This window comes from Dipodomys merriami, unplaced genomic scaffold (assembly GCF_024711535.1).
Source record: "Dipodomys merriami isolate MVZ:Mamm:240054 unplaced genomic scaffold, mDipMer1.0.p SCAF_5, whole genome shotgun sequence".
In the NCBI taxonomy this organism is placed as follows: Eukaryota; Metazoa; Chordata; class Mammalia; order Rodentia; family Heteromyidae; genus Dipodomys; species Dipodomys merriami.
The window spans coordinates 52,088,135-52,111,112 of NW_027206068.1; the positions used below are offsets into that span (position 1 = coordinate 52,088,135).

Below are 22,978 nucleotides of genomic sequence, written 5' to 3' on the forward strand. Positions count from 1 at the left end.
TGCACTATTGAATTTTTTTATTTTTTATTTTTTTATTTTTTATTTTTTATTTTTTATTGTGAAAATACTGTACAGAGGGGTTACAATTACATGGGCAAGATAGTGAGTACATTTCTTATCAAGCATTGTAGCCTCCTCCTTTGTTTCCCCTTCCCATCCCTTCCCAGCCTCCCTCCCACTCCCCCCCCATTCTCCCCCCCCCACCAAAGTTGTAAAGTTCGTCTTCGACATGACAACTTGTACTTCTCATTGTTGCAACGGGCCCACTTGTATCCTTATTTAAACGACTTGTTTTTCCCCTTCCCCTCCACAAATTATACCGACATCATATACAGTAAAAGCAGGGGTTACACTGTGGGGGAGGGACATATAAAGCAACAAAGGAATAATCTTATAAATGCGTTAGAAACAAATGCATGAAAGAAAAAAACATTTAAATACATATCTTAGGGTTCATTTTCCTAACTTCACCTTATCGACCTTTTCTGCTTGACTCAGACATATACTAGATATTGCAAGTAAGGGAAACCATGGGACCTATGTTTCTTTGGGCCTGGCTTACTTCACTTAATAGAATTTTTTCCAAGTCTTTCCATTGCCTAACAAATGGGGCAATGTCATTCTTTCTGATGGAGGCATAGAATTCCATTGTGTATATATTCCACATTTTCTCGATCCATTCATCTACTGAGGGGCATCTGGGTTGGTTCCAGATCTTAGCTATAGTAAATAAGGCTGCAATAAACATAGTTGTGCTGGTAGCTTTAGTGTGATCTTGTTTGTAAACATTTGGGTAAATGCCCAAAAGTGGGATTGCTGGGTCATAGGGGAATTCTATGTGGAGTCTTTTGAGGAACCTCCATACTACTTTCCAAAGTGGTTGAACAAGTTTACACTCCCACCAACAATGAAATAAGGTTCCCTTCTGTCCACATCCCCTCCAGCATCTGTTGTTATTAGAGTTCTTGATTTTTGCCATTCTAACTAGGGTGAGGTGGTATCTCAATGTTGTTTTGATTTGCATTTCTTTTATGGCTAGGGAGGTTGAGCATTTCTTCATGTGTCTATTGGCCATCCTTCAGTTTCTCTTTAAGTCTTTAGGCCACTTATTTATTGGGCAGTTGTTTCTTTGAGGATTTGTTGTTGGGAGATTTAGTTTTTTGAGTTCCAAGTATATTTTAGATATGAGACCCTTGTCCGTTGTATAGCTAGTGAAGATCTCCCAATCCATAGGCTTTCTATTGATCTTGCTAGCTATGTCCTTTGCCATGCAGAAGCTCTGCAACTTCATGCAATCCCATTTGTCCAACCTTTCTTTGATTTGTTGTGTTTCTGGGTCTCTAGTAAGAAAATTTCGGCCTGAGCCAAGGAGTCCTAGGGTTTCTCCTATTCCATCCTGTAATGTTTTCAGAGTGTCTGCTTTGACTCTGAGGTCTTTGATCCATTTGGAGTTGATTCTGGTGCAGGGTGATATATAAGGATCTAGCTTTAGTTTTCTACAAATAGTTAACCAATTTTGCTAGCACCATTTACTGAAGAGGCTGTCTTTCTTCCATTCTATTTTTTTTTAGCTCCCTTATCAAAGATTAGATGGCTATAGGTCTGTAGGTTCATTTCTGGCTTTTCAATTCTATTCCATTGGTCCTGAGGTCTCTTCTTGTGCCAGTACCAAGCTGTTTTGATTACTATGGCTTTATAGTAGAGTTTGAAATTTGGTATTGATATTCCTCCAGCAGTGTTCTTTCTGTTGAGGATCATTTTTGCTATTCCGGGTCTTTTATTGTTCCATATGAATTTTTGGATTGCCTCTTCTATTTCCTTGAAGAATGAGGTTGGAATTTTGATAGGTATGGCATTGAATTTGTAGATAACCTTGGGAAGTATTGCCATTTTCACGATGTTAATCTTTCCAATCCAGGAGCATTGGAGTTTTTCCCATTTTCTAAGTTCTGTTTTGATTTCCTTTTTCAAGTTTTTAAAGTTTTCATCATAGAGGTCCTTCACTTCTTTGCTTAAGTTAATTCCTAGGTATTTTATTTTTTGTGGGGCTATTACAAATGGAGTTGCTTTCCTAATTTCAGCCCCACTTTTCTCATTGTTGGCATACAGAAAAGCCATTGATTTTGGGGGGTTAATTTTATACCCTCCTACTCTGCCAAAGTTTTGAATCAGCTTGAGTAATTTGGGAGTGGAGTCTATGGGATTCTTTAAATACAAGATCTTGTCATCTGCAAAGAGGGAGAGTTTTATTTCTTCTTTCCCTATTTGGATCCCCTTTATGTCTGCATCTTGTCTTATTGCTGTAGCTAGGCATTCTAATACTAGGTTACTCAGGAACAAGACAAGGATGTCCACTCTCTCCACTTCTCTTCAACCTAGTATTCTGGAGAATTATACAGATGATCTTCTCTGGGACCCCGAGCTTTGTCCTGGTCCTCCTGTAACTTGTACATTTGAAATCTGCACACTTGCTTTTCCCTCTGATTAAACCACTTCTAAACTTATTTTTTTTCTTGGTAACAATCTCAGCTATGTATCTGTCACAACCCACTATGCTTAATTTTCTTAAGTAGGAAATGCTAAACATGGAAAAGGAAAGAAAGAACTCAGAAGAATGTGGAAAAAAAACCCCTTTGTCATTTAGTGATTCAGACAAGTGAAACATCCTTGAATACCGTATCATTAGAACAGGATAATGATCCCATTTTGTTCTACCTATTTAAAAAGATTTCAGATTAAAATCACAACATTCTCATGATTGTGAAAGCTCTTGGAAGGAACAGAGTTTTCTGTTAGTAGTAAACTTTTGCCTTACCTTTTTACTTCTTGGCCTCAAGAAGTAAATGACTCATATCCTAAATAGCTGTCTCAGATATTTCTCAGCCTGCCACCTATATTTTTCAACTTTCTCTTACATTGTGGGTGATACTGGGGGGTGGTGAGCACTTTCTGGGTCCTTTTCTTATGTGGTGCTCGCTACATACACGCCATGATTATGGCACCTCTTTTTCTCCTGCATTAGGACTGACCTTATCGATATGCATTATTGTTTTTCCAGGAAAAATGACCAATGAGTCAAACCAGGCGATAAATTCTAAACTTATTTATCATCCTTTATTAAAGAAGGCTCTTGTTAAAATGAATTGCGGAAAAAGTGATATATCAAGTCATAGTCACTCACTAATGCTGCAGCAAGAAATGATATATGAAGTTACTTTACATTAGAGATTGGCCTTAAGTCAATTGAATCTCAGAGACAAATTGTGCAAATAGGCCTTCTGAAAAAGCCAGAGATCAAGGAAATCTAAAGAAATACCTGAACCCTTAGTGCGAGGCGATTCGATATGAAGGTATCTTCAAAATTTTGCCCTAGAGTAATGTCAAAATGTTTAATGTTATTTGGAAAGGTTTGCTTGAGTATTTGTTCCCATTCTGAGTTTATCTTTTCTCCCAGAAAATGAATTACAGTGATTCAACATGCATCTTGTGCTACATTACCAAGTAGTCTTATTAACACTAAACTTTAGAGTTATCTAGGGCAAATAAAGATGCTGAAGGAGAATTCATGGGCTTAAGAATTACTTCCAAGGGCTTCTTTCTTCAATGAATACATGAAATTTCACCTGAAAAGAGTCTCTCACTCTTCACTTAGAAAGTTATTTTTGGTATGTGTGGTTTCTTTCACATTTCTCTTTCCTCTTTCTTTATGGACTTTCTTGTCTATGTGAAGATTATTCTGCTTTACTTTAATGATGAGAAACAATGTAATGGAAAGTATTTGAAAATGCTGTGGTATCCTGATTAATGATTTCCCATGCCAGCGTCACTAATCTCCATTAAACATTGTTATTGATTAGATGCTGAGAGAACAAGTTGTGGAACAATGGCCAGGGATGAGATCAAAGTTATGATCTTTACCATGAGGGAAGTTTCACACATGATAATAAACCCAAATTGCTCACTCGATACCTATAGTGAATTCTCTTGACACACATTATTGAGTACTCTGTGCTATAGTACCAAAATTACAGAATACTATTGAGTATATGTCTGTCTTTGGTTTAGCAGTTAATATTTGTCTCTCAGGACAGGTTGTACCAAATTCCTGATTCCTCCAGTGAAAAGAGAGCTATCTATTTTAGTTAACCCAGTAATTAATTCTGGTATTTATATAAGTTGATTTATTTTATCTTCATATTTGTGTATACATACTATGTGTTCTACACAAAAATATAGATTCATTGGTATCTGATTACATGCTTATGTGGTATACCAAATCAAGTGAATATTGAAATATGTTCTTTCTATTTTAGCTGGACCAGCCCAATTTTGAAGAAAGGCTATAGACAGCGCCTAGAATTGTTGGACATATATCAGATCTCTTCTGCTGATTCTGCTGATAATCTGTCTGAAAAGTTGGAAAGGTATATCCTTACACGTTGTTTATTAGCTCAAGAGAAACAGCCATACTTTTATTTACAGAATATATAACTGACATATGATGTGGCTTAGGTTTTTCAGTGACAATCAGTTAAAATTCTTAAACTGGTCTCTTCTAATTTTGTCTTTCTCTGTACCAGTTCATTGAATTTTCAGCTCTTTGAATATGATTTCCACTACTGTGTTTCTAAAAGTACACTAAAAAAAAAGGACATTGACCAGAGTCACTGAAGACCTCTCATCACACATAATGTCACAAGTCTTCTATATTATCTTACTGTTATCCACCTAAAATCATTTCTTTGGTTTCTGTCCACTTTCTTTTCCTGGCTTTCCCATTGGACACATTTCTTTGATAGAGAAGATGTCCTCCTCCAGGTTTAGCTCCATTTTGTTACCATATTTTGATTTAGTATAATTGATGAGAACAAACTTCTCTGTGCACAAATGTAAAAAATATAAATATTTATATATTTATAGATAGATAAAGGTCACTGGGCATTATAGATAGTTTGTTCTTTTAGCAAGCTTTAAAGAAAGCCATCCTCCATGCCTGAAGACTGCTAATCCTGTCTTCAAATCTCAGTTATACACTCTTCCTTTTACAATGACATAGAACCATGCTGAGTTATGGTGGTAACTTGATAGTAATGGGAATAGTAATTGATGAAATGCAAAGCATTTATTCTAATTCTGTAGTTCATACCTGTGGTTTATTCAGGTTTTCATCTCTGCATAATTTGAAAATTAAGATGAGGATAACATTTACAGGTATTTTATTCCCTTTTGAAAAGTTGAAAAGGAAAATGACTTACAGAGCAGTGGCATTAACTAAATACATTCAGCTGATGTCTTTTATTTAAAAGTAAACAGTATTAGATTTCAGCCAGTTTCAGGGTCTTTCTATTTTTATGCCTTTCCTTACTACAAAATCTTATCCTTACTACAATCTTATTATTTGCCATTTGCCAAAGACTTTTTTCTATTAATAATTTTTTAAATTGTGAAGATACCATACAGAGGGGTTATAATTACATGAGCAAAGTAATGCCGGCCAAAGTTGTAAAGTTTGTTTTTCAACATAATATCTTATACATCTCATTGTTGCAATGGGTCCACCCGTATCCCTATTTAAACAATTTTTTCCATTCCCCTCCCCAAATTATACCTGTAATGAATGATTCCAGTAGTTGAAAATGAAATTTGATTTTTATTTCGTGCTTCTTTTAAGAACATCCTATTAAGTTTTTCTCATATTAAATCACTTAAAAATTCACCTGATATTTTTCAATTGTTTTTGATTTGACATTTAAGTATTGCAAAATCTGCCATAGTTCTAAATAGATAAATTCAATAGTAAAGTAAAAACCATTTTGTATGTATGTGTTCATTTTTTTCACCTTATGCTAACCACAAACAATGCATAATCATTTGTCTTTATTTGTGCCCAGCACTTTTCTTCAACACAAACAATGTGGCCTACAGGGTGATATATGGTAGAGCTATAGATCCTGCCAAATATCTGGTTGAGCAGTTGGTATTATGGGGTCTCCAAAAGGCTTTGTTTCTCTAATCACTTGGGTTAATACCCTTGGATAAGGCTTGTTTGAAACAAGCTATGTTGGGGGGAAAAAAGGACAACTCAAATATTTGCACCTGCAACTCACTGGCGCACTTTTTTTTCTTTGGTAGAGAATGGGATAGAGAATTGGCTTCAAAGAAAAATCCCAAACTTATTCATGCCCTTCGACGATGCTTTTTCTGGAGATTTACATTCTATGGGATCTTACTGTATTTAGGGGTAAGCATCACACTTGTACATATACTATGGGTAAAATACTTATTTATACATTTTTGTGATTATAGATGGAATAGGGCAATATAGTGAGCAAAGGTAAAAATATAAAGGACTAGTCCAACCCTAGATACTAAGAAACCATCTAAATTTCTAGCAAAGGCAAGTAAAAATCCTTGGTGACTTGTTTAAAACTACTTTCTGTTATGATTCAAAATCACATTATTTTAGTAGTAAATGAGATTACTGGCATCTTTATTTTTCTGTATTCAACAAGAGAATATCAGGAGATAATGCCAAAAGTTAGTTAAAATTCAGTCAGTTACATATATGAATGCTTATGATATTTTGATAATATATCTGCATACTGAATTGTTTCAAGGAAAAACAACAAAAATTTAAAAGTTGTCAATGGAGTTCACTTGTTTTACACTTTCTCAGCATCCTATGTCTTTATCAGTGTAAAACTAGGCTTGATGCTGTTTAAAGGCTCCAGTGTTTTCCAGCTGCTCTCAAATGTAACTCCAACCTATAATTTTCTGTATCACTTGATCATCACTTTGGATCTTTGTTCATAACTTGTAAAAGGAGGTGACAAGTGGAAAATGTGTTTAGTCTTCCAGTAATGGCTTTGAACAATATTGCTTTGGGATGTTGTAAACCATATGGATTGACTTGTATTTATACTGGCTTCTCTTCTTAAGGAACTTCGCAGTGCTGCAGTATCTCCCCACAAATGCCATATGAGTTGCATGGCTCTAAGAATTTTAGTTCATGCTGCACAAAATAATACAAAGGGCTGTAATAAAATCCACAGTGTTTCTTAATGCTCTTGATAATACCATAGAAGTCGCCTAGTTTTTATACATGTGTATAGATTTGTGCATATTCATACACGTTAATCTGTTCACTTATGTAGTGTAGTAAATTATGTTATATGTTCTATTTATGGTTGGCTATATGGATCCATCTAGGTAGACGTGGATCTATTATTTCAAAATGCTGAAATAATGTCATCTAGTAGATTGTGTATATATGTGTGTGTGTTTGTGAGATCTATCGATCTATCTGTCTGTCTGTCTGTCTGTCTGTCTGTCTGTCTGTCTGTCTGTCTGTCTGTCTATCTATCTATCTATCTATCTATCTATCTATCTATCTATCTATCTATCTATCTATCTATCTATCTATCTATCATGTTCTTATAGAAACCTGCAAATGTTTTGAGGTGAAAGTATTCTGTTAGCAAATAAGATAACTCAAGAAGTAATTACTTTTTAAAAATGTGTTTGTGATCACATTTTATTTTTTAAGGAGAACATGCAGAGCTTTAGGAAACATTTTTCCCCCAGCCAAGATCTAGTAGTATTTAAGGATGAAATGTCGAGACAAAATTAAGAGACAGGGAATTAGAGTAGGTTTGAAGAAGGACTAAGTTGTTCTTAATCTTAGGATTAAAAAAATCTAGCAAAAGAGAACATATAGCCATTCTTGGTTATTAGTTATCTATGGATGGTGTGATGTAAGTAGCTCTTCTGAGCTAATGTGAATTCTGGGCTACATCTCTGGTGTCAGGAGAACATTGGAAGAGAAAGGTCCCTTTCCATCAGCTCAGTGTTTACTGATCACCAACAGATATTGGTAAGGAAGGGTCCTGACAAGAGAAATCAGCTGGAATGTGGAAGATGGGAAGGCATAGGAAGAAAACCTTGCATAGGGAAAGCCCTAAGTACAGTGAGGGCCTGGGTTTCCCATCCTGTCACAGAGAAAGGCCTCACCGAAACCACACAATTTCAAGTGGCAAAAATGCTAAATTAAGTCTGAAAGAACATAGATAACCATAGCTGTTTAGAAAAGTGCATATTTTCAGGTATCTTATCTCTTCAATATCATTGACAATTGAATTTTTATTTCAAAAATTAATTTATCTATCACTATTGATGCACTAAAAGAGCATTTTGTGCTCTTCTAATACATTCATACAATATTTCAAGTTCAAATCAGGGTAATAAGTATATTTATCATCTCAAGCATTCATTATTTCTTTTTGGTGAGAAAATTCAAAATCCTGTCCTCTAGCCATCTTGAAATACACAAAAAACTATTGCTGACTTTAGTTACCTACTAGAAGTTATTCTTTCATTTTAACTTTAATTTTGAACCTGTCAGCCTACCTCTCCCATCCTCTTCTCCCCTAACCCTTTCTAATCTCTGTTGATTCTATTCCTTTCTCCCGTATAGGTGGAAGAGAAGGGTAGAAATAAATAATAATAGCATGAAACTTCTATCATTTTAAGTATCTTATGTTTGTAACACCTTACTTTTTGTAGTATTCTTTCTGGGAACTCCTTCTTTTCATCAAATATGAGAACAGTTCTTGAAATGAGTAAAATGCTTCTAGTCGAAATAGATGGATATACTTTCAAAGTCTATGCATTTTCAGTCGTGCTACAGCATGGAAATTGTTGCATAATAAATATTCAATTGGTTTAAAAATGTTCTATAAAATTTTCTGTTAACTGTGGAGGTTAAGAAAAAAGAAATGCCATCATAAAGGATTTACTTCTCTGCACTACTGGTACAGTTTTAAATCGTGTTAGCTATGGCATGGCACCATTATGTACTTGTTTTTCCTTCATCTGCCTGAGCAGCCAGACAACATTGAAGACTCCCACATGGGAAAGAAACAGGCTGCTGAATAACTGACTGTGAGAGTCAATTAAGGATAAATAGGGGGTGTCTGCAAGCATATTGTTGAAAAAAGATGATTACCTGAATGAGTTCTTACAACGAATTTCTGTTGACTCAAAAGTATTCTTAATTCTTAAGGAGCTCTCACTTAAGATGTCTCTCATCATATTGTGGTACACATGGGTGCAACTTCAGACTACTTTTCTTTATGAAGCCCCAGGAAATTTAAGGGCATAACAAAGTCCTGGCACTCATATTTCCAGAATTCCTATGTCCTATACACTATATTGTAAAGGATGATCTCTGTCTAAATGTACAGTGAGGCCTGAGAGTCACAGGTAGACTAGATCTGCTGTAAGGAGGTTGGGCCAGTCCATTTTGTAAAAAAAAAATAGTTTTACTTTTCCTTAATGATGATACTGGAAAATTTGAACATTAACTCAATTTTGTACCTGTTAGCCTATCTCTCCCATTCTCTCGCCCCCCTTAATCCTTTTTAATCTCTGTAGATTTAATTCTTCTTTCCCTAGTGGGACAAAGAGAAGGGTAAATAATAATAACATAAAACCTCTATTCTTTTAAATAACTTATGTTTGTAACACCTTAGTTTTTGTAGCAGTCTTTCAGGGTAGAAAGGCAGAATTTCTGAAATTTGCACTCCTAATCACCAAGGAATATAGTTAAGATTGGATTCTGACTCATGAGGGCTCAGATGGGACCTGAGATTTATGTTGTCATGAGCTCCCAGTGGAGGTGGTCCTTGTCCTTGGAGTCAGCGTTGAGTAGAAAGGCCTTAGATGTGATGGAACGAATGAGGAAAGGCCTAGTGAGAAGAAATAAAGGCTGTGGAAAGAATAGTCAGACAATCATGTTAAAAGTATCCCTGAATAAAAAAGAACAGCAACCCCACTGGGAATAGAATGTCCCAAGGAGTTTGTCTGAGAATCCCACTCTAAACTATGAACTTTCTCCTTTGCTTCAGCATTCCTCTTACAAGTTCACTGGAGAAGGGCAGATATCAGGGGCATAGAGAAGGGACTAAGGCAGGAGAAGCTATTCCAGATTTTCCAGTAGTAGCATAGCTATACAGTTTGGTTACGGTATTACAGAAACTGTTGAAGCAGAATGGTGTTCCAAGAGCATTTTGCCAAACTAAAAATCCAACACTACATGGAGTAGAATATAGTGTCCAAGGTAATACCATCTTTTTTTTTAGGTGAATTTTTGAAACAAAATCTAATTGGAAATTTGGAATTGTATGTGGTCATATTTGCTAGGAATGGATAATAGTATGATGTGTTCTCTCATTTTATAGCAAGTAGCTAATATTACTAATGTATTTTGGGGATACAGATAAATATGGTGGTGAAACACTGTAAAATACACATGATGCCTTTCAATATGGATTCTTTCCAAAGATGTAGCATTTTCCCTTTAATTTTCCTGAAATATGTTTACTCTATGATGACTCAAATCTGTTCTATGGTATTATGCAGAACCAACAACTTGAATGGACCTCAGTTTATGTTAAACAATACTGATACTAACAATTTGATTTGCTGCCTTAATGTTGAAAGTGATCACAATGCATGAATTGTTAGTCAATTGAAAGAGGGCCAAGTATTATTATAACATTTTTACATTAATGTAGCGTAATAAAAAGAGTAGAGAGTTGCAAGTCAGACTGCTGGGTTCAAATCTCAGTTTTGCTGGTTATAGCTGTGTGCCTTTGAGAAGGTCATTGAACCTCTCTTTATCTGTGTTTACTTAGTGTAGAAATAGTGCTAGAATTTATTTCATAAAGTTGTTGTGAAAGTTAAGAACACAGAAAAATCTTGGTACACAAGTGCCTCGTCAATATTAGCTATTACTATGTCTTAAAGTAGATTCTATAATTCATTACTCACACTCACTTATTTTCTAGTGATGCTATAAGCAAATCTTGAAGAAACAATTTAATTTTTATAGGGCACAGGAAAATGTCTTGCCAATGTTTGAGAAAGATGGTAAGGATTCTAATCCTAAGCATTACTTCTTCTGTTGGCTAGTGAAAATGTTATCACAGTGATAATAAAACTGATAAATATAAAAATGGAATATCCAGAGAAAATGATTTTGAAATAGCCAATGAATCTAAAAAATGACTCACAGGTATATTTTTGAAACTCTGTTCTTGGTGTGATGTAGATACATGTTTGCAAAAGCTTCAAGCTTTGGCAAAATTATGGACATATTTCAAATTTAACATTTTAAACAATGCTTTAGTGAACCAAGCATGAGTAGGGTTGTTTTTAACTTTACTATGCCAAATATGGAAAATTATTCCTTCAGGAAGTCAGTATGAAGCCAAAAATTAACATCAGGCTCTAGTGTATCACGACAAATAAGAATTTGACATTCTGGTTTACTCTGTCAAAAGTACATTCTTTTTTTTTAAAAAATTATTTTATTGTAAAGATGCTGTACAGATGGGTTAAAATTAATGAGTACATTTCTTGTCGAGAATGGTTACTCCTTCCCTTGTTGTTCTCCAACTATCCCTTCCCCCTGCTACCTCCCTAAAAGCACATTTTTAATCCTTCAATATTTAAGCCAATAATTCTTTATAAGTTCTGCAGGCTTGGATATTGACTGACTTTTATTGCATGTTTTCTTTCTACCATTTATTATCATTAGATATATTAAATTGTCTACTTGATTTATCCTATTATTAGCAATGCTATGGATTATGAAAATAATCTGATAAGCACTGATGAATTTTTATCTTTCCAATTTTCTCCAGTGGGAAATGAGGGTAATCATTCTTTTACATAATATATGGAATATATATATATATATATGGAAATATCTTGTATATGCCCTCCCATACTTTTCTGTCAAGTCATTTGTTGAATTAGCTGACTTTGCCACAATATATTTATCAAGTTCCTCATTGTTGAATATTTATATTAGCTCATTTTTCTCACTACTGTAAATAGTGCTTCCATACAAATCCCTTTACTAAAAAGCTAAATCTCTACACATTTTGTTTACTGTAGTGCACAAATACAAATAAATTTCCTTCTAGACAAGGTGTAATAATTTACATCCCTAAAACTACAGCATGGAACTTCAGCCCTCATGAACAATACTTACCACTTAAAATATTCCAAATTGTTATATTGCCTTTGCTTCTAATGAGTTTAAACAGATTTATAGATTGATCATTAATTTATATTCCTTTGTTGTGTGTCAATCGTCTTTTTATTTACTGTCCCATTTTTATTTTGGTGATTAAAAAATGGTATGTGAGAACATATTTTTCCCCAGGCTGTCAGTTGATTTTATTGTTTCAAGTAATTTTGTTTATTTTTTTAAAACATTTTAAAAATTTACTGTCAATTTTATGCATCTTTTTCTTTGTTTTCTGCTTTGGATTAATACTTTTATAAGTATTAATACTTTATAAAGTATTAATACTTTATAATACATAATACATATAAAACACAGAATACATCTGTGGTTTAATTTTTCATCTTTCACATCTAATCTATTTGCCATTGATTCTGATACATGTATGAAATAAAAATTGAATTTTAAAAGATGAGGTCCAGTTTTTCCATTGCTTATTGCATAATTTCTCCTTTCTCCACTGAATTAAAAAGCATACTTTATCGTCTATTAAGTTGTTACTTTTATTTGGATGTGTCCCCAGACTTTCCAAACACATCAGCTCATGTCTTTGTCATGCCACATGTCACCATAGCTTTATGATTTAAAATCAGTGGTGGAAACTATCTTAATTCTTAATTCCAAAATATTTTTTATTAGGGTTTTTAAAAACTAAAATTCAGAATAATTTTATTAGTTGAGTCTACAAATCTCTGTTGAGTGGATATTTTGTGAGAAGTCTTGTGTACAGTGTTGGGATTGTTGAAAATTTCAGATAAACAACCCCACTCTTCTGATGTCAAAATTTCACTTCTAAAGATCCACTTAGACTTTTCATTATTGTATGAATCTTATAAAACAAGTTAGGGGAGAATGAGAATTTTGTAATATGAAGGTTTTTTGTGAAAGTTGTAATTCTACATGAGACAAAAAATATCCTACTAATTTTATCTTATTAAAATGCCAAATATCTTATTGGCATTCCAATGTATCTTTTCTTATACTGTTACTATGAATGTGATACTTATTTTAGTAATAGGGCTTTTTAGCCTATAGGAACCATATTCTTAGTAAATGTATAGTTATTTTTTTCACCCTACACCAATTATTAAATTGTTAAATAAATAATCATTTTCTATGCTGATGTTTATACTTCTTTCCAATATTCATACCTTAATTATTTTCTCATTGGGTTGTATTAGCTAGAATGTAAACAAAAATGTTGCTATTACTGGAAATAATTCCATAATTAGATTGCTCTCCATCTCAGTTTTTCAGTGAGGTAAAATGTCCAGAGAGAGAAAAGGACAAAAGTGTCATGGTATTATTAATTCACTGGGATGAGAGCTTGAGTTCTCATCTGAATTCACATTATCTTAAACATTTAGTATGAGATTTCTCTATTATTTAAGTAAAATATTACATTTCATTTTGATTTGTATAATATAAAATAATAAAATATTTCAATATTTGTCTTCATTACACTCAAATTCTAGATTGTCATTTCATGATTTGGCAGGTCAGGAAATTGCCCGTGTCTCTGAAACTAGACTAACAAAATATATGTTACTTTAAGTACAAAGAACATAGGATTATTTTTCTAAGGGTCATTTTTGTAAAGGACAGCAGTTCATAGATTAAGCTAAATATCAGCTATCATTGTCCTCTTTTCCAAATTAAAAAAATAAGCAGGTGATATTAATGGCTCCATTCTAAATATTAGAGAATATGCTCCATAGAATGGATTAGTGAGAACTATGCAGGTAAAGGAGGTATGAGGTGAAGATTTTGTCCTTGAATAGAAACAGCTCTGTGTAGAGGTAATGCTTATATTGCTTTGTTATTTGCACATGTTCCTATTGCATATTTTTAACAAAAATTAAATTATATTTTCTATAACCTTTTGCCCTCCCAGAGTAATGCTACCAATATTTTTGTGAAATTACTACTTTTTTTTAAAGGAGAATCATGTCCTCTTTTGGTTGAAGCAAAATGAAATCTAACTCACTTAGTGAATCATATAAAAATGGGTATCCCACTTAAATTAATATGAGTTTTAATTTTCTATTATAGGGGGCAACAAAATAATTCAGCAAATAAATCTATTCTATTGGAGATGAAAAATGCTGTAATGTCCTTAGAGTTTTATTTAAATTACTTAATTGGAAAATAACTTGTACAAACCCACACATTTCTAACTTCATTGGGATAGTTATTACTGGTTTATACATTCTTATAGTTTCCAACAGGAATCTCTGTCTGTCTGTCTGTCTCATATGTGTGTCTCAAATAGATATTTATGCTAAACATGGTATAAGCAATTGATTTCATCCCCAGCATTTAAAGTTCAAACCATTCCAGTTATTGTCTTGCAATGGGAAAATTATGCTTTATTGCATATGCATGGAGAATACTAATGATCTTTGCTCTATTTTTCATGACCGCATATAATTCTTCCAACACAAGCAGCACATACAACTGAGGAGAGCAGTTTAGCCAGCAGCAAATGTATTAGTAATCGAAAAATAAGCCAAAGTAAATGTGATACAAACATTTGTGCAGAGAAAATAATGCAAAAAATTCTGGGATAAAACATTGGTTTAAAATAATTTTGAAGATGAAATATTGTTCTTGTAAGTGCAGTATGAAAAGTTGATATGTGTAGTACAGATGTTAACATTTTAAATCCAAGATTCATCTTAACTCTACACTTTCCTAACTTAAGGATGACTTTGAAATAAAAGCATTTTGTCTAGAGAAAGTGTATGAATGGAACTTCATACAGCCAGAACATGGCTTGTAATAGCATAGATTTAGAAACAACACAGCAATATATGCAATGGAAAAACAACTTTACAAGATGGCAGGTCTAACAGAATTTAGAATACTTGAGTTAGCTATACAAATACAAATAAAGATAAATATCCAAAACACAGTGCTAAATTAAAAAAAATTGTAAGGAGCAGAATACAATTTATATAAAATTTGAAGTTTCAAAATGTTTCTAGTTCTATACTTTAAAGGTGCATGGCTACGTTAATAAAAATACGAAATGCAACATCCTAAGCAATTATTCTTGCACTGACCTATTTTTAACACATTTTCCTTGCTAAAACCACCATCTATTAATATATTATATCTGGGTAGAAAGTGAGCAATTTTCTTTGCAGCACCTGTCTGCCTAATGTAATTCAAACTCTTAAAATATGGCCATTGTAAGAGGAAAAATTACAATATTCCATGTTCTTGAGGTTTTTGTTAAATGTCTGAATATTTTTCTACATTCAGAGCCTTGGTTTACACAGTTATGAAATGAATATTGTGTGTACAAAGTCAGTGGTCAGTCAATGACAGCTATATGTGGGTTACAATTCCTGTTGTGGATGAAATTGATGTTAAAATGTGGTCATCTATTGAGAATGATGACCTTGGGTATTTGTGGTTAATAAAGGCTGTAGAGAATGGAAAACAGAAAACTAAGGAGTGAGACGGCAATGCTGGGCAATATTGGTGGAAATCAGACTTACAAATATCCGTTTGAAATGAAGCCAATTAGAATAACATCATCAACTTGCAGACCCCATTTCACTGGTTTATTATTATACAAATATGAGAGTATGTGTCTTTCTCATATGAAGGCTTTTCAAAAGGATGGGTAAGAATTAGTCCTGGGTTTAAATCTATTCCTACATGTGCAGAAGAATTTGTAATTCATTTCAATGGACAATTTTATTTAGAAGGTGATTAAGGACTTTTCAAGAGTTGATGCGATATTGGGAATTGGCTTAAGGTGGAGTATTTCTAGAACACCCCTTCACCAAAGTCTATCACAGACTGGCAAAGGAGTGGTACCAAAAGTGACTAACTTAAACTACCAGTGGTGCTGGCATGTTAGTACTTCCTCAAGCAGCTAGGTTTATATAGAAAATAAAGCCATTGCTCAAAGCACCTTTCAAAGTTCTAGTTTGAAGTTATATCAAGTCATTTCAATCTTCCATTCCTTCATCAGCAAACTGAAAATAATACTACTCTGATGTCTACTCTGATTCCCAAAGTTGTTATGAAACTAAATGGGGAATATTTAGAAACCTTTTACTTCTGTGTAAAAGATACTACTGATTAACAAAGTACACTAGAAAGTACACTTTACATGACAGCTACAATTCATTCACCTTTTTAGTAAATATTTTATACATAAACTTGTGTCCAAATTACTTCTGCTACAAATCAAAAAATCAAATCTTTTTCAAAGTATCCAGATAGTCGAGACAGTTTTAAGAGTTTCATGGATGGTTTGACCCCTCTCTCATAAGCCTTCTTCTAAATCATCCTTCAAAGATAAAACAAGTTCTCATGTTAAATTATGACTTCATTTTAAGACTGGGAAATGTAATTTAATTTCTGTTTTTTCCCTTTTGCAGGAAGTCACCAAAGCAGTACAGCCACTCTTACTGGGAAGAATCATTGCTTCCTATGATCCAGATAACAAGGCAGAACGATCCATTGCCATTTACCTAGCCATAGGCTTATGTCTGCTTTTTATCGTGAGGACACTGCTCCTACATCCAGCCATTTTTGGCCTTCACCATATTGGAATGCAGATGAGGATAGCTATGTTTAGTTTAATTTATAAGAAGGTAATACTTGTAGATTTTTTGTTTGTGTGATGCTGGAGATTTAACCCAGGACTTTGCATACGCTAGGCAAATGTTTTACTGAGCTAGCTTGCACACTCCTCTGGTGTTCTGAATAGCATATTCTGATTTAGATAGTGAACTGATACAGGTAAGGATAAATGATGAAATTATAATTTCATGGGTCTGGGAAAGAAATGGCAAGAAAAAGGGATATTTTAAGTTTTCCTTGCTATCTCAATTTTCTTCAGCTGTTAATTACTAAGTGTCTCTGCAAACTAGCTGCCTATATTTTAGGTCTTGTTTTATGGCATGCCATTATTCTTTTGTTGCCATTATTTTGTTTTTGTATTTTTCAGTGCTTAGGGTTATACTCAGGATCTCCTAGGTGCTAAGCAAATGCTCTAGTGCTGAGCCATATCTCTAGCCAACATCTTAAAAAATTCTTTGAGGCCATAGTTCCATGGTTCTTGGTTTCCTATAAAAATAACACACAGTCTGCATGAAAGTCATTGACCTGATATCTTATGATAAAATGTCATTTGTCTTTATGCTCACTGACAAGGGCATAATATAGAATTGTTAATGATAACACAATCAATAAATGTTTCCACCCTAAGAAATTGTGACAGTGGTGACACAGTCACAACTGGCAATACTGATCCAATGAGTGAGAACTTTGTCATTCTGTGAGTCCAGTACATGCTTTAAAAGAACATCCTCTGCTTTTCTGAATGTATTTTCAAGACAAGAGCACAAGATACTGAGGTATGATTTAGGTGTATTAACATGAGTATTGAGCTACCTGACAAACACAACTGAAGATCATTTCAACAATCGGATGCAATTCTCTCTCTCTCTCTCTTTCTCTCTCTCTCTCTGTCTCTGTCTCTCTCCCTCTCCCTCCCTCCCTCCCTCCTCTCTGCTCTCTCTGTCTCTCTGTCTTTCTCTGTCTCTCTCTGTCTCCCTCTCTCTGTCTCTGTCTCTCTCTCTCTCTCTCTCTCTCTCTTCTCTCTCTCTCTCTCTCTCTCTATATATATATATATATATGCTTGGCTCAATTTGATGCAATTCTCTCTATATATATCTGCTTAGCTCAATCAAGTAATTAAAGAAAGCTGTGTTTATTGAATTATTTGCATATTGCTTTATTCTTGTCTTTTTGCTTCCCCAGTGTAAAAACTTTATATTCTGGGCTTTATAAAGGCTATGGATCTGAAATTCATTTTTGGTGAATAACCCATAACACTTTCATTGCACATATACAAGGTCAATTGTGCAGTAAAACCTTGATAACCATACTTTATTGTTCAAAAAAGCCCTTTATGGAGGCAGGGGAGAAAAATATCAGAGCCAATGGTTTCATCAAATCTCCTTAGCTACAATTTCATAACTTTACAAAATCCAGGAAAACATGGGTGATAAATTAACAAACATTTTATTTCTATCCAGAAATTTTACATAAGTAATTATTAGATATCATTTGGAATGTGGAATCTATACTGTTTGCCTTTAAAAACTCATTGCATTTAGTTTAACAAATATTTATAAAAAGCATTGCCATAATGATATTACCTGAGCGTGTTCATGACATGCTTCTAAGTGACTTAGGTGTGTGTTCCAATTTGATCCCTCCAGGAACTTTTAATGGTAGGTGCCATCATTCTTATTTAATGGATAAGAAAATGAAGGCCTGAAACATTGTGTAAAGACTACTACAAAATTTCAAAATAGGTTAATTACAGTCTCTGAAATGGAAGGGTTTCCAACAATTGGAAAAATCAAATAGGTATTGGAATACAGAAATAAGGCAAAGTGGATGTGAGATCAAATAAGGAACATGATTAATTTCTAAGTAACTCCCAAGGTAAAATTTAACTACAATACAGTAATAAATATGTTTCAGATTCAAAACATTAGTATAAAAGTCAAGGCTAATGGATGTGTGTTTATTTCTCAGTAGCACCTATCTATTTTGCTTTTTATCTCAAGAGCCATACTTACTTGCCTACATTGGCATCATCATTAAAGGGTTCTATTGCGTTGTAATGTGACCCCTGATGTAGCCTTGTCTTGGCTACATTGCTCTCCTCCTTTACCCATCTGACCTTTGGCTGGGACTGAAAAATCTCTTCCTACAGTATTACAACTTTAATAACAGAGCACTCTATTGCTTTGTTTAAAATCTTACAATCATATTATATGTGAAATAATGAATTTAAGTGAAACAAAGCTGCATATGTCTGTGAATTTTAAAAATGTATAGATAGCTAAATTTAAAAAGAAATCAATAAGTGCTTACTATACCCATAGCTCTTATGTTTTATTTTATGCAGTATTCACAGGAGAATATTATTATATTTTACTTTTCTACTGAGTTGTTACATAGTTAAGTAATCCAGCTCAATGGATCTTTGTCCCCACCCACCTATTGCTTTCATAATACTTTAACTATTCTGATACCATTTTCATCTAAATACTATCCATTATGCTATACCCACTGCTATAGAAGTCTTCCCAGTTTTGTAGAAATGTTGATTTTCTCTGAACAACTCTTATTTTCTATTTTTCTTAAATCAAGTGTCATATCATTCTACTAAGTTGCCTTGAAGCAAGAATTGATTCAATAAATATAATCCCCTAGACTCAACTATGTGATTTGCATCTTCTAAGTGCTCAACAAATATGCAATAGATTAAGTTGAGATAAATAAATATTAGATCAGTTCTTTTATGTCTATACCACATGGCAGAAAAGCAATTCTTACTGTTTACTGGCAAACAATTATTTTGCATTAGTGTGTTTGTGATAATTTATAATCATGATTCATTCGTCTATCTAGTAATTTTAAATCAATACTCTGTAGGTAAATAAGTAAATAGTAACTTATCCACCCATGTATCATCTCATGGATTCTGTTTGTAAAATCTGGACATTTTGTATTATTAATATAATCTTACACAAAATATTAATGGTTTAATTCCACATAATATACCTCTGTTTATTTTAATATTAGTCTTACTCAAAGATTAGTGTAGTACTCTGTGAAAAGTTTAAAGTTTTAAATTTCAGATCTCTGATTTAAGTTCCATCTTTTAAAATAAAAGCAAACCCAAACAAATCAAAATCCTCAAGTCACATTCTAAATGGAAATTTAAATAAGATATCATTCTTATTTGTAAGAGAAAAAAATAATTTCTACTGTTTTATGCTGGAAAATAAAACAAGCAGAGGTATGTCAGTATAATATTTGGTATTAAGATAGTTATAAATCTGTGGAGACATGAAACCAGATGAATATAAAATAATTTTCATTTCCTGTAGTAAAATGAATGCCTGTAGCCTAGTTCCTCAGCTTTATTATAATTTTACCTATAAATATGATTATCTTGTTTATTGACATCTTCTAACTTTCCATTTTTATTCTAGACTTTAAAGCTATCAAGTCGTGTTCTAGATAAAATAAGTATTGGACAACTCATTAGTCTTCTTTCCAACAACCTGAACAAATTTGACGAAGTATGTACCTATTGATTAAATCTTCTATTCCTTATATTAGAAATCACATTTTACTAAAGGTGAAGTTTGAATCCGATAGCAGAACCCCTGGATAAGCCTTTTTCATCCCTTACTTTGGCTATTTCTGGAAACTGAGAAGGTGAATTGTGGAACAGTGCCATTTTGAGGTCTGATGAATCTGCCCAGCTTACAGTATCTCAACTCTCTTATTAAGCCATCTTAATCCTTATCAGACTTTGCTTCCTTTTAATATTTTAAGTTGGTTGTTTACTTTGGTTAAATATGATATGCTGAGGAATTCTTGTTCTATGTTGTCTTATGGGACAAATAAAGTCAAGGTCTTTGAGGACAGAACTGTGTTTTACTTACCTTTACATTTCTAGTGTTTAACATTGCTCAGGGCCCATAGCAAGTGCTAAAGAAATTACTGCTGAGTTAAACATATATTTATTCTCAATACCTCTGTCAGATAATAGAGATACGCAGTTGATTAGGAACTGAGTTTCTGAGGAGAATCTTTTATTCCCTCATGTCTGAATGAGGGTTCTTGCTTTGTCCAAAATGTATTTATTATTTGAAATAAATTCTGGATATTATGCTTAAGATATTCAATCTCAAAATTCAACTGAATAAAGATATACTTTGCAGTGCAGTGACTTTAAATTAAATCCTTGGGAAAATCTAGGGTCTCTGTAGATTGCTTATGCCCATTGCTATGCACTCCACTTAATGAACACCCAGGTTTGGGTTTAATGTGTTCAGAGCCATGCATTATTTACAGAAGCTCCACATATGATTGGTTTTGGGGGTGGACAATAGCATACACTTATTGTCTCTGTGCTTTTATTTTTCAGGGGCTTGCTTTGACACATTTTGTGTGGATTGCACCTTTACAAGTGACTCTCCTGATGGGGCTGCTCTGGGACTTGTTACAGGCCTCTGCCTTCTGTGGCCTTGCTTTTCTTATACTCCTTGCTCTTGCCCAAGCTGGATTAGGGAGAAAAATGATGAAGTACAGGTAGCAATCTATTATCATAGTTTAAAGGGGTTTAAAACAGTTTTTTAAAAAGCCTATTTGAATAAAAGCAAGACTTCCCTTTGCATTGAACTGTAATCTATGGAATGTCACCTTAAATGAATTATTTTAATGGACTAAATAATAATGGTATCAATGGGATATTTTTTGCTTTTCAGTCTACAGAATTTCTTGGTGTTAATATTCAGTGCATTTTCATAGTTCAGAAGATTGAGGTAAAAATGAATACTCAAATATTCATATAAATTGGAGGAATACATAGGGGGAAGTCAATAAAGCTCCTTGGCTTTTTTCTACTCTAAGATTTATGGATCATCAGACCAGAGCCACTGTTACAGAATTAATCAGTAATACTCGGTACTGCTTATGTTAGAAGGACTATAACAATTTGTCATCTAGAGTGTGACAGAAAGTATACAAGTTTCAGAGTCAGCTGGGTCTTTGCTTAAATCACAGCTTGAACATATTTTTCGTCTGGCTTTCAGCATGGAGATAATGGCCACCAGAAAGAGTATGGACAGTGAACAGAATTCATCTAGTGCAGTGTCAGGCAAAGAAGAGGCATGTACTAAATGGTAGCTGTTATTTTTGCCAACATTATTTGCTAAGAAAATTAATGTCCATCTAGTTAATATAAGAAACATAATTAATATCAGTTCATGGATAATTTGAGTTGTTTTTACTATTGATACATCAATTGATTGGTTTATAGAGATCAGAGAGCTGGCAAGATCAATGAGAGACTTGTGATCACCTCAGAAATGATTGAAAATATTCACTCCGTTAAGGCATATTGCTGGGAGGAAGCAATGGAAAAAATGATTGAAAACCTAAGACAGTAAGTTACAGTATTATCATAATTACAATCTTGTTAATGATTTTATCTTCTATATTAAAAATGACTTTTCCAGCCAGAGACTGGTAGCTAATGACTGTAATCCTAGCTACTCAGTAGGCTGAGATCTCAGGATCAGAGTTCAAAGCCAGCCAAGGCAGGAAAGTCCATGAGAGTCTTATCTCTAATAAACTACTCAGAAAAAGCAATCTATTATCATAGTTTAAAGGGGTTTAAAACAGTTTTTTAAAAAGCCTATTTGAATAAAAGCAAGTTGTGCTGTGGCTCAAGTGGTAGGAGAGCTAGCACAGAGAGGCTCATAAGCGGAGCCCAGGCCCTGAGTTCAAACCCTAGGACTGGTTAAAAAAAAAAAACGATTCCATATTTGAACTTTCTGACAATCAATTGAATTAAGACATTAACTGCCTATTTCGATGGGCTTAAGGTTGACATTTTATATTTTTCTTCCTTAATTTAGGAATAATGACAAAGTAGTAACTGTAAGTTGTGATCTTGTAAATTGTGTACTTGAGATGAAATCATGTCCTGTGATAATGAAAGCCATATACTGAGATAGGATCTGCACTTGGCCTTTATGTCTAGTCTTCATTTGCCTCAGATAACCTTTCACTGATTGGTGAAGATTTTTATCTGGAAAAAAGTACAGCACAGATTGCACTATCATCACTGAGATAATTTTGGGGAAAATATAAACTAGAGCATTTATGCAGTCATGAACTCATTTTTTTGTTTACATGGTTTTTTTTTATTGTGAAAATACTGTCCAGAGGGGTTACAATTACATAGGCAAGATAATGAGTACATTTCTTATCAAGCATCAAAGTTGTAAAGTTCGTTTTCGACATAACTACTTGTACATC

General features: G+C 33.6%; 1 protein-coding gene across 1 annotated transcript in view; it reads left to right on the forward strand.

Moving 5' to 3' along the window:
- The window catches only part of Cftr (CF transmembrane conductance regulator), a 136,792-nt gene that overhangs the window by 20,354 nt on the left and 93,460 nt on the right, over positions 1–22,978 (forward strand). Inside the window, exons 2-7 of the mRNA XM_069996626.1 lie at positions 4,314–4,424; positions 6,133–6,241; positions 16,495–16,710; positions 20,137–20,226; positions 21,081–21,244; positions 21,975–22,100. Coding sequence (XP_069852727.1) covers positions 4,314–4,424; positions 6,133–6,241; positions 16,495–16,710; positions 20,137–20,226; positions 21,081–21,244; positions 21,975–22,100 — 816 coding nt within the window. The remainder of the gene's footprint in view (positions 1–4,313; positions 4,425–6,132; positions 6,242–16,494; positions 16,711–20,136; positions 20,227–21,080; positions 21,245–21,974; positions 22,101–22,978) is intronic.